General features: G+C 37.2%; 1 protein-coding gene and 1 pseudogene across 3 annotated transcripts in view; one reads left to right on the top strand and one right to left on the bottom strand.

The window, feature by feature from the left end:
* Positions 1 to 13,641, top strand: part of KDM4C (lysine demethylase 4C) — a 452,171-nt gene that overhangs the window by 114,642 nt on the left and 323,888 nt on the right. For all 3 annotated transcript variants that reach the window (XM_014586260.2, XM_027770291.1, XM_006144466.3), the window contains 2 exons: positions 5,854 to 5,957; positions 10,039 to 10,176. In XM_014586260.2, the coding sequence (XP_014441746.1) occupies positions 5,854 to 5,957; positions 10,039 to 10,176 (242 nt within the window). The remainder of the gene's footprint in view (positions 1 to 5,853; positions 5,958 to 10,038; positions 10,177 to 13,641) is intronic.
* LOC102494310 (charged multivesicular body protein 1b-2-like) overlaps positions 13,059 to 13,641 on the bottom strand; it is a 666-nt pseudogene continuing 83 nt past the window's right edge.

Raw genomic sequence — 13,641 nt, 5'->3', positions numbered from 1 at the left:
GCGAATTTATCCTAAAAAAAAAAAAAAAAAAAAAAGAAAAGAAAAATAAAAAAAGGCCATAGTGTAATGACCGAAGTATCTGTTAAGTTTGGTAGACATTTTAATTACAAGTTTTCTGCCAAACAGCTTGCCATGAAAAAAAAAACAAAAACCAAAAAAAAAACCACACACAAAAAAAACACCCGCCTATTTTGCAATATAACATGCTCAGGGAGTAAAGACTAGGCAGTTGTTGAGGAGAAGCAGTGCCCGAAGACAAGTGTGAACTCCTGGTGCTCTGCCCAGAGAGTTGTAACAGAGAAGATGGGAATGGTTTCTGGGACACTCAGTGTAGGGTGGAGCCTGGGAAGTGGTCCTTTTTCAACCCAGTCTGGAGTAAATCACTCCATAAGCGGCAGAAAGCACACAGAGGCCAATTGTATTATGAACCTCTAATGTCAGCCTCCTAAGTGGGGATGTGGGTAAGGGTCACCAGGGTCCTCCCCTCATAATCTAGCTCTCTGGTTCTTTTCATAAGTAAGTTCATCAGAAAATTTCATGTTTGAATCAAATACATCTGTCTCTGAAAGCATGCCCCACAGAAACAACCCTTTTGTATTCTCTTTTGAATCCTCTTTGTTAAACATTCTGGATATGTGTTGTTAGGAAATGTTATCCTTATATGTACATATTGGAGGCTACTAGACAGGATGACCTACTCCGTACCTAGCCTGTGTGGTATAGCCTGTCACTCCCAGTCTACAAACCTGTGCAGCGTGTTACTGTACTGAGTCCTGTGGGCTATTGCAACACAATGGTATCTGTGTATCCAAGTACATCTAAGTATAGAAAATGTTCAGAAAAGATATAGCATAAAACATAAAAAGTGGTCCACCCTGTTTAGGGTACTTACCTTAAATGGAGCTAGTGGGCCCAGAATGTGAGTACATAGTGAACGCGAGGGGTGGTACACTACTGCACACCACCACAGACTCCACCTGGCCTACCCTGAATTCACAAAGACTTTTTTTTTTTTTTAGTACCTTACTCTTCACTTGGTGAAACATTTTACTTCATAAACTTTTTCAACTCTATTTTTAAATAGTACTTAGCTTGAAACACAAATACATTATGCAGCTTTACAGAAACAATTTAAAAATATTCTTGTTGCACAAAGTTTTTTCTAATTTTTTTTTTTTTTGAGAAGTTTTTGCTACAGGGTTCGTGCGCTCGCCAGAAAGGCAGAGAGAGACAGAGAGACAGAATGTGAGAAATCACCCTCAGGGGAATAGCCACACCACAATCCCTTCTCCTCCATGCTCCTCTCGGTCTCTTGGGCACACATGCACATGTACCCAGCCTGGGTTTAAGCCACTAGGTCTGAGACTTGAACCACGGTCGATTAATGGCAGTCTAGTGACATAGCCATTATGCCAACTGCTGGTCCTACTTTTTTCTATTTTTAACATTTTATTTATTTATTGCTTAAAATACTTTTCTATAAAAAGACGCACACATATTAGCCTAGACCTACATAGCCTATCATGTCAACATCACTGCCTTCCACCTCCACATCTTGTCCCACTAGAAGGACCATGATGGAGAAAATAGCATGATTAAGTCAAGCATAAAAGAAAGAATGCAATCAAGAGACCTTGTAACCAGGACACTTATGAGGCTACTGGTGGCATCACATGGAATACTGTTTTATAGTAAACTTTAAAAAAAAACAAAACAGTGTTATATTCTGAAATAATGGTAAAAGTACAGGATAGCAAATAAATAAGCCAGTAATATAGTTGTGTAGTATAATGATCAAATATTGTGTATTATATATGGTAGCATGTGCATGCAGTCCAACACGTTTCCTTTTACCAGCATCACCACAAACACATGAGTATTTTATCGGGCAAGGACCTTGTGACACCTACAGCATTACTAGGCAATCGGGGTGTTTCAGCTCCATTATAATCTCATATGACCAGCATTATGCATGTTGTTTGTTACTGGCTGAAACATCATTATGCAGCACATGACTGTATTACAAAAACACTAAATAATATCAAAACAACCTAAGTGAATTTTAAGTATATTCAAGTGAAATTATCTTAAGCAAAATCTGTGGAAATAGATCAACATGTTTGATTTCTCCTTCCCTCCTCCTTTTTCTTTCTTCTCTTCATCTCTTCTTTCTTCAGTGGCTAATAACTATTGTCAGCTTCTCCAAGTTAGTGTTTGTATATCCACAGAATATGTCACTAAACTTTTATTTTTAAATCTTCCCAAGATTGAAACTTAATGTGATATAATAGCAACTTTATGCTTTCCTGTTTGAGGTTTATGAGACTAGGATTTAAAATAATTCCATACTTTGTAATAGCTAATATAAAATATTAACTAGCGAAATTTTTATCTGGAGGAAAGAACATACTTGATACATGTTTTTAGAATACATTTTTTCTTTTTTTTTTTTGGAGAGGTTTTTGCTATAGGGCGTGCGCTCTCACCAGAAAGAGAGAGAGAGAGAGAGAGACAGAAAGCAAGAAATCACCCCTCAGGGGGATGGCCATGCAATTCCTTCTTCTCTATTCTCCTCTCGGTATCTTGGGCATGCACGCACACACGCCCAAGTGTGAGTTTAAGCCACTGGGTCTGGGACTCGAACCGTGGTTGACTACATGGGAGTACAGTGACATAGCCATTTTGCCAACTGTTGGTCCCATGGTCTAAATTTTAAAAAATATTATCACTTGGGGGTGTCCAGCAGTTGTGGTGGTTAATGTGCTGGATTCCCACATGACTGAACACTGTTTGAATCCTGGACCTAAAGGCTTGAAAATCACACCAGGCTTGTGTGTATGTGTGCCCAAGATCTGACAGGAGAATGGAGAAGAGCTTGTGGCATGGCCATCTTCCCTGGGGGCTAATTTCTCACTTTCCCTGTCTTGGTTTGTCTTTTTCTCTCAGCAAGTGCATATGCTTCATGGCAAAAATGTTAAAAAAAAATATAATTTTTGTATCAAATAGCATTCTGGTTATATAGACTTACTTACATATTGAACACAATGCATTTTATAGACTATGGAATATGTCAAATATGAACCATGTACCCCTCCTGGTATTTTGTGGTAAAGTTCATTTTAAGACACATGATTTAGATGTAATTTGTGTTGTTTACTAGGTGTTTTCCAGGATGATGTAAAATAGAATTCTTATAGCATATTGTAAATATAAATTCTGAACCAATGTGAAGTTCTTAATATACTGCAAATTACCTTCCTTCAGTGCTTTCCAATTTAAATTAACTTATGACCAGTCACCACATTGTTCAGGTCTTGATTACAAATCCATATCAAAAGAAAATTAAATAGACTCTTCTTTCTTCATTGATTTTAATTTAAAACTTAATTCATTTAGTGTTACACAAAGTACAGATTGGAAAAGTTTGATAGATGCATTTGAATCGTGCGATTAAAACATTTCCATGGGTTTTCATTGCAGACTGCCCAACTGTGCCTTTATCTTGGACTCAAGGCATGTCATTGTGTAGACAGCCATCATATTAGTGTTGTACTTTCTTTTCTTTCTTTCTTTTTTTTTTTTTTGGGAGAGGTTTTTGCTATAGGACACGTGCGCTCGCCAGACAGACAGGGAGAGACAGAGAGATAGAAAGTGAGAAATCACTCCCCAGGGGGCATGGCCATGCCGCAATCCCTTCTCCTCCATTCTCCTCTCAGGATCTTGGGTATGCACGCACACGTGCCCGGTGTGAGTTTAATCCACTGGGCCCGGGATGCGAACCGCGTTCGACTATGTGGGAGTCCAGTGACATAGCCATTACGCTAACTGCTGGTCCCAGTGTTGTACTTTCTCTAACTACTAATGTTTTGTTTTATTTTTTAATTTGTCAGAGAATGCATGTATCTTCTGCAGACAGAGAGAGGGTCCAGAGATGGGGGTGGCAAACAAGAAATGGTCCAATCATCACCCCTTCTGTTTCTCTCTCCTTTTGGGATTTTACCAGATGTGTTCTTATGCCTCTGGGGCTCATACTGGAACTGCTCAGCCAGCCACGTGGAATCTAGTGCCTTAACTACCACACCATTGGCTGGCCCTATTTTATGTTTATGTATTATGAATTTTAACCTTAAGCAGAGGGTCATGTCACATGACAACATAGGGCGGAACTATGCTTTTTATTCTTATTGGTACTGTGGAATATGATAGTATTTGTAAAGTTTCTGTTGACACATGTTCAAAAATATTTTAGTTTTTATTAATATGTTTTTAAAAAAATCAATTACAGACATTTTAGGGTGATGTGCTACTTGAAAAATTTTTTTCTTTATTGCTGAAGGATAATGTGTGCTGCCTAGAATATGCAGAGAGTATGTACTCCCAGTGGGTTGTGTTCACACCACAACCCATTTTCCCCACTTTTCTCACCTTTTCTTGTCCTTCTGTGATTCTGCTCTGTCGTTCCCCTGTTTTTCTTACTTCTCGTTGTTTTTTTCCCCAGTCCATTCAGCCTGGAAGTCTTCTCATTTGAAGGGAGGAAGGTGATGAGCAGAGCATCACGCATGTTCATTTTCCTCTAGCTTGCATCACTGAGCTAATGATTCTGCCTCAGACACAACTGCAGGATTAAAGTCAGTGATGGAGAAAAACAACTGTGTCTTGGTGCCTAAAAACTGTTGAATGAATGGCATGTTTTCTTTCCTCCTTTAAAAGCCCCCTCTAAACATTACTCCCATTCAGGCTGGTGAGGCTGGGTTGCACTCCTTTGATGGATGTTAGCCAGGAAACTGACTCGGAAAATTAGTTGCAGTTAGATTTAAGTTGATGAGAAAGAAACAAAGAAAGGTGTGAACCTGCTCTGTGTTCACTATGTGGCAGGCATCATGACGACTGCTTCTGGAGCCATCAGTTCTAGGAGTCTACAGTGAGAGATTCTTCTATCAAAAGCTACACTTGTCTCTCTGAACCATCTTAATATTTTCGTCACTTAGATATCAGGCATATTGAGTTAAAATTTGTTTCAAATTATTTTGATTCATAAAGATTAATAATTAGTATGTTACAAAACACTTGGGTAAATCTCTTTTGTAAAGAAAATCAACCTTTGATGATATAAATATATATCCCCTACTTTTTTTTTTTTTAAGAGACATTTTTGCTATAGAATATGTATACTTGCCAGAGAGACAGAGATAGAAAGCGAGATATCACCCCCGGGGTCGGGAGGGAGTGGTCATGCTACATTCTCTTTTCCTCTGCACTCCTCTCGGGATTTTGGGCATGCATGCTCCTGTGCCTTGCGTGAATTTCAAGCTGCTGGGCCCGCGACTTAAACCACGATTGGCCATTTGGGAATCTAGTGATATAACCATAACGCCATATGCTGGTCCCTCATCCCTTAATTTTTAAGAATTCCCACTGACCTCAATTTTCAAAGTATGAGGCTTTTTTTTTTTTTTTCTTTTTTGAGAGGTTTTTGCTATAGGGCACATGTGCTCGCCAGAAAGAGAGAAAGAGACACAGAGACAGAAAGCGAGAATTCACCCACCAAGGGTGATGACCATGCTGCAATCCCTTCTCCTCCACTCTCCTCTCGAGATCTTGGGCACACACGCACACGCACCCGGTGTGAGTTTAAGCCACTGGGTCCAGGACTTGAACCGCAGTTGACTATATGGGAGTCCAGCAACGTAGCCATTACGCTAACTACTGGTCCCAGTATGAGATATTTTTTGTGGTAGAGTTGGCTACATAAAACTGTTGTAAGGGCATTGGACCTTAAATATAAAAATATGAACAATTATCTGACATTTTATCTTAATTGACACAATGGTGCCTGTATTTGTTTCTCTTTAGGTTTTTTCCCCAGCAGCTCCCAAGGGTGTGATGCATTTCTTCGGCACAAGATGACACTGATTTCTCCATCAGTATTGAAGAAGTATGGCATTCCCTTTGACAAGGTATATTAGTATTCCTCTTACACAAATTGATTTTTTTGTGTGTATTATTTGTATTTAAAATGAATTTAATGTAGGCTGATGTATTCTTGACTTTGTGTATAATTTTTTAGGATATCTGCAGAGAAATTCACTTTCATGTTTTGTAATGTCAATTATTTAAACCCTATTTTGAAATTTTATTTAGGGGTTATATTTACTAGAGATTTTTATCCTATTATAGTTCACTTATGATAATATTGCAAATAAAATACAGTATATTCTACAAAATAGGTAGCAGTGCTTCTGTATTACAAGTCTTTTATATGAGCATTGTAAGTTATGTATATGTGATCTATTTTTAAAAAAGAAATCAAAGCAGTTATTAGTAGCAGTTGGGTTGGTTAAATCAGTGATTATGGTAGTACTATTTTGCTTTTACATATACTCAGACATAATACAGTTGAGATTTCATTATGGATAAGATTGTTTGATGATCTAATAATCAGATATTGCTTCTGTGGAGTATTTCTGAAGACTAAGTTCTATAAAACTCGGTAGATACTTGGTCTTGTGTTCTTTGTGTATGTGAGTGTTTATTGGGTCAGAATTACAGAGCTTAAACATTTTTGTGTGAAGAAGCTGAAATGGAAAAAGCTTTTGACCAGATAAATAAAAGCCCTCTCTCAGTCTTAGGAGGATTAAGTACTTAGCTACTTGGAGGAACATTAAGAAATAACTCTTCTTTCTTCTCTGTTTTTTTTTTTTTTTTTACTTTTCTTAATCATAGTCCCTAAATGTGACCTTGTTTTGAGAGAGGGTGAGCAGCCATGAGTGGGGTGGATGAAGACTTTACTCAAAGTTGAATTTTTCTAAGTGTCAAGAAGCATTCTTCTGCTTGAGGTGGAAATATGTTGAAATTGAGAGTTGAATAGTGTATCTTTTTTGAATTTCCTTTTTTTGTTAAGACTGTGGTCACAGTAAGACCAATAATGAGTACATCCCAAGATAGGAATCTTAATTTCAAATCAGTTATAATTAGGGACAATGTTTATTAGGAAGGAAGTGTTAAAGAAGCAGAAAAAATATATAGATGGTAATATAAGAAATTTCTATTTCTCCATAAGAAATACACAAATTCATTATTATGCTAGGTCAGAAGAGGGAGGGAACTCATCTGATTTTTTTGGTTAGGTGACAGTTTATGTGGACAGTTTATGTACTTATATTAGCTTTTTAAAATTATTCACTTTATTATTATTATTTTTTGTATGGGTTTGCCAGAGAGAGAGCGAGAGTGAGTGGGCCAGGAAGCAAGGTGCCAGGTCCAGGACTCTAACCACAGTCAGCTATGTGGGAATTCCAGCGATCTAACCAGCATGCCACATGCCGGCCCCCATGCGTATTAGATTTTATAGAGTTCTTTTCTTTTCTTTTTTTGGGAGGTTTTTGCTATAGGGCGTGTGTGCTTGCCAGAAAGACAGAGAGAGAGAGAGAGACAGAAAGCGAGAAATCATCCCCCAGGGGGGATGGCCACACCACAATCCTACTACTCTAAGGGGCATAGACAGTGGGTCGCAGTGCAGACACCCCCAGGTGGCCTGCCTGTGCCTGTAGGAAGAGCTGCCTTCCCTCCCTCTCCACCCCAGAGAATACATATGTCCCCTGACTCTCCTCTTGTAAATAAGCTGTACTAGGGTACCCTCTTGTTCCTGGCTCTGCCCTAAAGGAACTTTTTTTTTTTTTTTTTTTTTGGGGGGTTTTTTGTTTAAGGTTGGGTGGGCTCCCCGGAAAGAGGGGGGGTGCTCGCCAGAAAGAGAGAGAGAGACAGAAAGCGAGAAATCATCCCCCAGGGGGGATGGCCACGCCACAATCCCTTGTCCACCATTTTCCTCTCGGGATCTTGGGCAAACATGCACACACACCCAGCGTGAGTCTAGACCACTGGGTCTGGGACTTGAACAGCTGTTGAATACATGGGAGTCCAGTGACATAGCCATTACGCTAACTGCTGGTCCCAGATTTTACAGAAATTTTAATCATAGATAATGTATGAGTGGTCTGTTGAGCTTAAGTGATTTTTATTTCTATAAAGCAAATATTTGACAATTCCGATGTTCTTGAACAGAGAATGGCTAAATACCATATGATATATTCATGGAATGGAATACCAATACATATGGGCATGCTACTGATTCCATTGAACAGAATGTATCTTAAAAACATGCTTAATTAAAATAAATTGTATGATTTCTTTTATATGAAGTCCTAAGATAGGCAAAGCTAACCAATGATGAAAGAAATCAGATAATAATGGTTATGGAGGTAAAAGTATGGCTTGGATTGCCAGGTATGGGGCAGGAGAGAGACTTCTTGGGTGATGAAAGTGATAGGGCTGTGAGTTATGGGTTTATACATTTGTCAATGCTGATCAAACTATACATTTATTCTCTGAGTACTTTACTATAGTAAATTATATAAAAAGAAACAAATACACTTCGAGTCACTGGCTGGAAGTGTGGTTTTAAAATTTGATATATCAGAATTAATAAAGCATAGTGACTCTGTGAACAAGTATCATTAACTGAATACCTCACAGGTATTTATCAAGGAGAACTTTGCTTCATTGTCCAAATTCTATGAGTATTGTTTATGTTGTTTTGCACCAATTAAAAGAATTTCCAGTCAAAGGACTACACCTTATTGAGTACTTGGTTAGAAACATTTCCAGAAAAAGGGATATTATTACTCTGTTTGAAAAAGTAAATAATGAGTTTTATAATCTAATATCAAGTAGACAAATTTTAGAAAGAATTACTCTTTTTTTTGGCTTTACTCTTCTAAAATAATAACCCATGGTATATATTGTATTGCATTAGTGATTATACAAAAGTAAATGTCTTTTTTTTTTTTTTTTTGCGAGGTATTTGCTTTAAGGTGTGTGTGTGCTTGCCAGAAAGACAGAGAGAGACAGAGACAGAGAGACAGAAAGAGAGAAATCACCCTCCGGGGTGGCCACAATGCAATCCTTTCTCCTCCATTCTCCTCTGGATCTTGGGCATGCATGCACGTGGGTCTGGTGTGAGTTTAAACAACTGGGTCCGGGACTTGAACCGAGGTTGACTACATGGGAGTCCAGCAATGTAGCCATTACGCCATCTGCTGGTCTCAAAAGCAAATATCTTTAATCTAAAAAAAAAAAGGAACAGAATAAATACATTTTTCGTGTTTGCTTTCAGACTCTTGACTCATTTATGTAAGATATATTAATTGTATTTTAAAATGCATTCACTTATACATATGTATATTTGAATAATTCTTTGAATAGTAGTTTTCTATGAAATAGAATTCAGCTAACTTATTATCCTCTGAGTATTATGAAAGAATAATTTTGGGGGTCCAGCAGTTGGCCTAATGGCTATGTCGCTGGACTCCCATGTAGTCAATTGTGGTACAAGTCCTGGTCCTGGTGGCTTAAATTCACACCGGGTGCATGTGTGTGCGTTCTCAAGATCCTGAGAGGAGAATGGAGGAGTAGGGATTGTGGCATTACCACCCCCAGGGGAGTGATTTCTTGCCTTCTGTCTGTCTCTCTCTCTGTCTTTCTGGCATGTGCCCTATAGCCAAAAAAAAAAAAAAAGTATAATTTCTTGAATTCCAACAACTCTTTATTGAGACAGACTCATAATATAGCTTGTCCAGTGTGTTTTATCAAAGTTTTATTGCTCTGATTAAAATACAGCAGATATGTTTTTCCTATAACATGTGACTTCATTAATGTAAGTTATTAAAATATTAAAATATACACATTGATAACTAATATGAAGAAATTATTTGAGTAGCTTAGACATTTTTAAATAAAACATATCTTTCATTATGGACTGAGTGATTGAACTGAAGTATTAGAAGGTTCTATCCTGTTTAGAAAAGTCATTTAAAAATGTCCTGAGAAAACACTATTAAAGAATTAAGGAGGTAGGGAAACTTCTTTGATATTAGAATAACTTTAGTTTCTAGCATTTTTTAATAGGAAATATATTTTAATCATATTCACAATTTGGGAGGTCTTATTACTTGAAAATATTATGTGTTTTCTACCCTGCAGATCACCCAGGAGGCTGGAGAATTTATGATCACTTTCCCATATGGCTACCATGCTGGTTTTAATCACGGTTTCAACTGTGCAGAATCTACAAATTTTGCTACTGTCAGATGGATTGACTATGGAAAAGTTGCTAAATTGGTAAGTTATGCCTCAAAAATGAAGCACAAATTAATTGTGTATTTTTGTTATTGTTACAGGAAACCCAAGATCATGTACAGCACTTTTTTCCTCATTAACATGGTGCCTGTCACCATAGTTGTTATTTCAGTCTAGATACATTTATTTCACATAGGCTGTATTACCACTTGTAGCTACATTTTTCTGTTTTAAGGCTACCTACTATCGAGCAATTTACTCTGATATAGGCAGTTTTATGAAGGAGTGTTGCTCTCTCCCATGATCACCAGTGACTCTTCCTGAGATTTTCCAGGGCTCCGTGTTAGAGCTGGACCTCTTCCTGTTAGAGTTTAGTCCTCAGTTTAGAAAACAAGTATTAGCAGAAGAGAGTGTCTGCTAAGATGATATCAACAAGAGCTTGAGGGAGGATGGTCAGAAGTGATAAAAAATACAGAAATGACTTTCTTGAAGATAAAAATGTAGAACTTATTTTAACAAGGTACATATTTTCATATTTACTTTTCAAAATTTACTAAAAATTTTGTATCTCTTGCTCAGTATATTTAATATAGATAGTTCACATGCTGTGTATTTTTCATTGACAAGCATCAACTTCTGTTAAATGTAATTACTTCCCCCCGTGGTGTTAAATAGAGGACATCTTCAAAGGTGGTGGTTGCTATTTGGTTTGCTTTCTTGCCTTTCGCTTTTAAGCTAATGGTACATTCTGGCAAAGGGCAGCTTCTATATGAAACTATCAGCTTTACAGAGTATGTAAAGTTGACATAGATTTAGTGGCAAATGATAAGTAAAGCTTCCCTGGCCTTATCTTGGCCACTGTATGGTACAACTATATATTAGTAATGCTACCTTGACAAAACTTGCATGTAGACCATTGGGTGGATTTGGATACAAACATACTCATGGAAGACGACTCTAGGCTTAATGAACATGTGCATTTACGCAATTGCAGTAAACAATATGTTAAGACATGAAGATAAAATTGCATAGTATGTTAAATACAAATTTGATAAATTTATATTTATTTATTAATATTGTGTTGGAAAAGTCATGATGCATTTTTGCACAAGAAACAGAAAAATAATGTCACGACTTTTGCAGGAAAGCAGTATTATGTTGTCGGGTAAGTCAGTATATTTTTTTTATGTGTTTCTGTGCATAACTGCATCATGACTTTCCCGACAATGCACAATATTAAACTAAATACAAATATAGTCCTTTGGCAACCCAGAAAGCACTTGAATGAATTCCTGACATTAAAAAAAAAAAAAAGCCCTTGCCATAACAAGACTTTCTGTTCTGAGTAGTTTTTATTTGTGAGTGATTATTTAGAAAGGAATGTGTCTAAAGTACTTCTAGTAATTACATATATAATAAATGTGATGAAAAATAGAAGACTCATTGTACGTCCCTTGGCCAGCTACAGAGATGGCTTTTACAGAGATGTAACGCTTGCGTATGTCTTGAACCAGTATCATAGCCTCAAGGCTGTTAACAGGACCTGCTGTTTCTGGTTTGCACCTTTGATCACATAGTCAGTGATCACAGCTGCTTAGAGTCATCTGGAAAGATTAGTTGGTGTTTGCTTACTATGGGTTTTAGACCCAGTTCATGGTATTGACCAACATAGGTCATTTCAACCTTGGGGAGAATGTATAGTGCTATGGGCACTGGGGTTGTGTTTCTGCCTTTGCATGTGGAAATGGAGAGGAAGAGACCAAGGAAGAAAGTTGGCAGTGGTCCTCTCTGAAGACTCAGCTGAGAGAGCCCATTACAACTTTGGTGTTAGCAAGAAAGATACTCTGTTGTAGAAGGGGCAGGGATCTGAGGCCCACCTTTTGCCCTCTGATTATTTACGTGTTATTAGCCATTAGATCTGTCTGTTTCTTCATAAATCAATTGGAAATACCTTTTATACTGTAAGTATTCTTTGTGGGGGAAGGAACTTAGAGTATGTGAGTATCTACTCATTCGGTTTAATAAGACATAATGACTGTTTTGTTTGGTTTTGAGTATTTTACTAGGTAAAATATTCAATGACTATAATGAAGGCCATTTGGACCACTATCTTATAATTGTCCAAATAGTATGAGTTAGAGATATTTTTGTTGTTGTCTTTACCTTTTCCTTCTATAACCATGTGGAGCTTTTCTTTTTATGTTCTGGAATTTAGTTTCAAAGTAGGAAAAGTAAAATTTTTCTAGTAGTCTTAAGGACACTGATATCTAGTAAGGGGAAAATTTGAAAATGGGCTATTTTTCTTTGATTTGAATTTTTCTAACTATAAAAAAAATTATCAAGGAAAGATTTGAAAAACTATGAAGGCTTAAGATAATAGTCATTAAATTACTGGGTTAAGATTAAAATAAATTAAAATTTAAATTAAAAGTTGATGAGCAGCACAGATTACAAATCAACTACTTTTCTGCCTGGATAACAAAAACAAACATAAAACACAAAAAAATGGTATTGCCCATTGTTTGTTACAAATGAGGTGTTTTTGGCTATGCAAACATGCTTTCCCTATTGTTATTTTCATGTATCACATGCCATTGCAGAGATTAAAAATTACTTTGGATTAGAAAAAAAACTTTATTATACAATATTCTGCATAAAGTACTTTACTCTCTAGTACTTTGATGCTAAATTTCTGATTCACATCTGAGGAAGATGTTTAAAAAGAAGCTAAATCTAGCTCTGTCATGGACATCTACAGGAATATGTCCCTCACACTTTTAACAGGTAGTACACAGAACCATAAGATCTGTCAAGGTGGAAATTTTCTGGAATTTCTTAATTTATTAGAGGCAAAAGAAAACATTATATGCAAATAATATTTAAGCATTCTGACACGTATAGTGCTTTTAGTACACCTTATCTATCTATACACACAAAGAATGTTTCATAAGTGAGTGAAGCAACAGAAGCACCAGGTCTTTGAATTGCACTTGATTACGAAGATGTGCAAGTGTCTGCGATAGTTCATCCTGTTCTGTTGAGGCAAAACTTGGTGTCAACAGATTCTGTTTGACCCTGCGGTAGTTCCAGATTGAGATCAAGGCCAGCTTCATCTGCCATCTCTGGAAGCAGCATATCTACTTGGTTTTTGGTTGTGTTGGGGTTGAGTGCTACTCGTCGTATCTTCCACGAGTTGTGTTTGAACATCTAGTGTTTCCAGTTGGTGTTCAAATTTGTCCATCAAGGCAGAGATCGTTTCAAGGTTCATACACCGTAGACTTAACTAACTTGCCATGGACTTCGGCACCTTGCCCATTGTTACTGCACTTTGAACTCTGGCTGCCACCACATCAACCCTAGCACTCATTCTCAAGAAACTGATTGCTTGGTGGTTTCTGGTGGATTGCATTTTCAGCATGTATTCTTGCAAATTCAGTATTGGCTTTCTGAATGGCCTTTTATATCTTGGCCTTCTCAGCCTTTTCTTCTTTATCACATTTTTCGGCA

The sequence above is a fragment of the Tupaia chinensis genome, unplaced genomic scaffold (assembly GCF_000334495.1).
Source record: "Tupaia chinensis unplaced genomic scaffold, TupChi_1.0 Scaffold000121_1, whole genome shotgun sequence".
In the NCBI taxonomy this organism is placed as follows: Eukaryota; Metazoa; Chordata; class Mammalia; order Scandentia; family Tupaiidae; genus Tupaia; species Tupaia belangeri.
The sequence above is the reverse complement of the archived record's forward strand: the minus strand, read 5'-3'. Positions and strand labels throughout refer to the sequence as shown.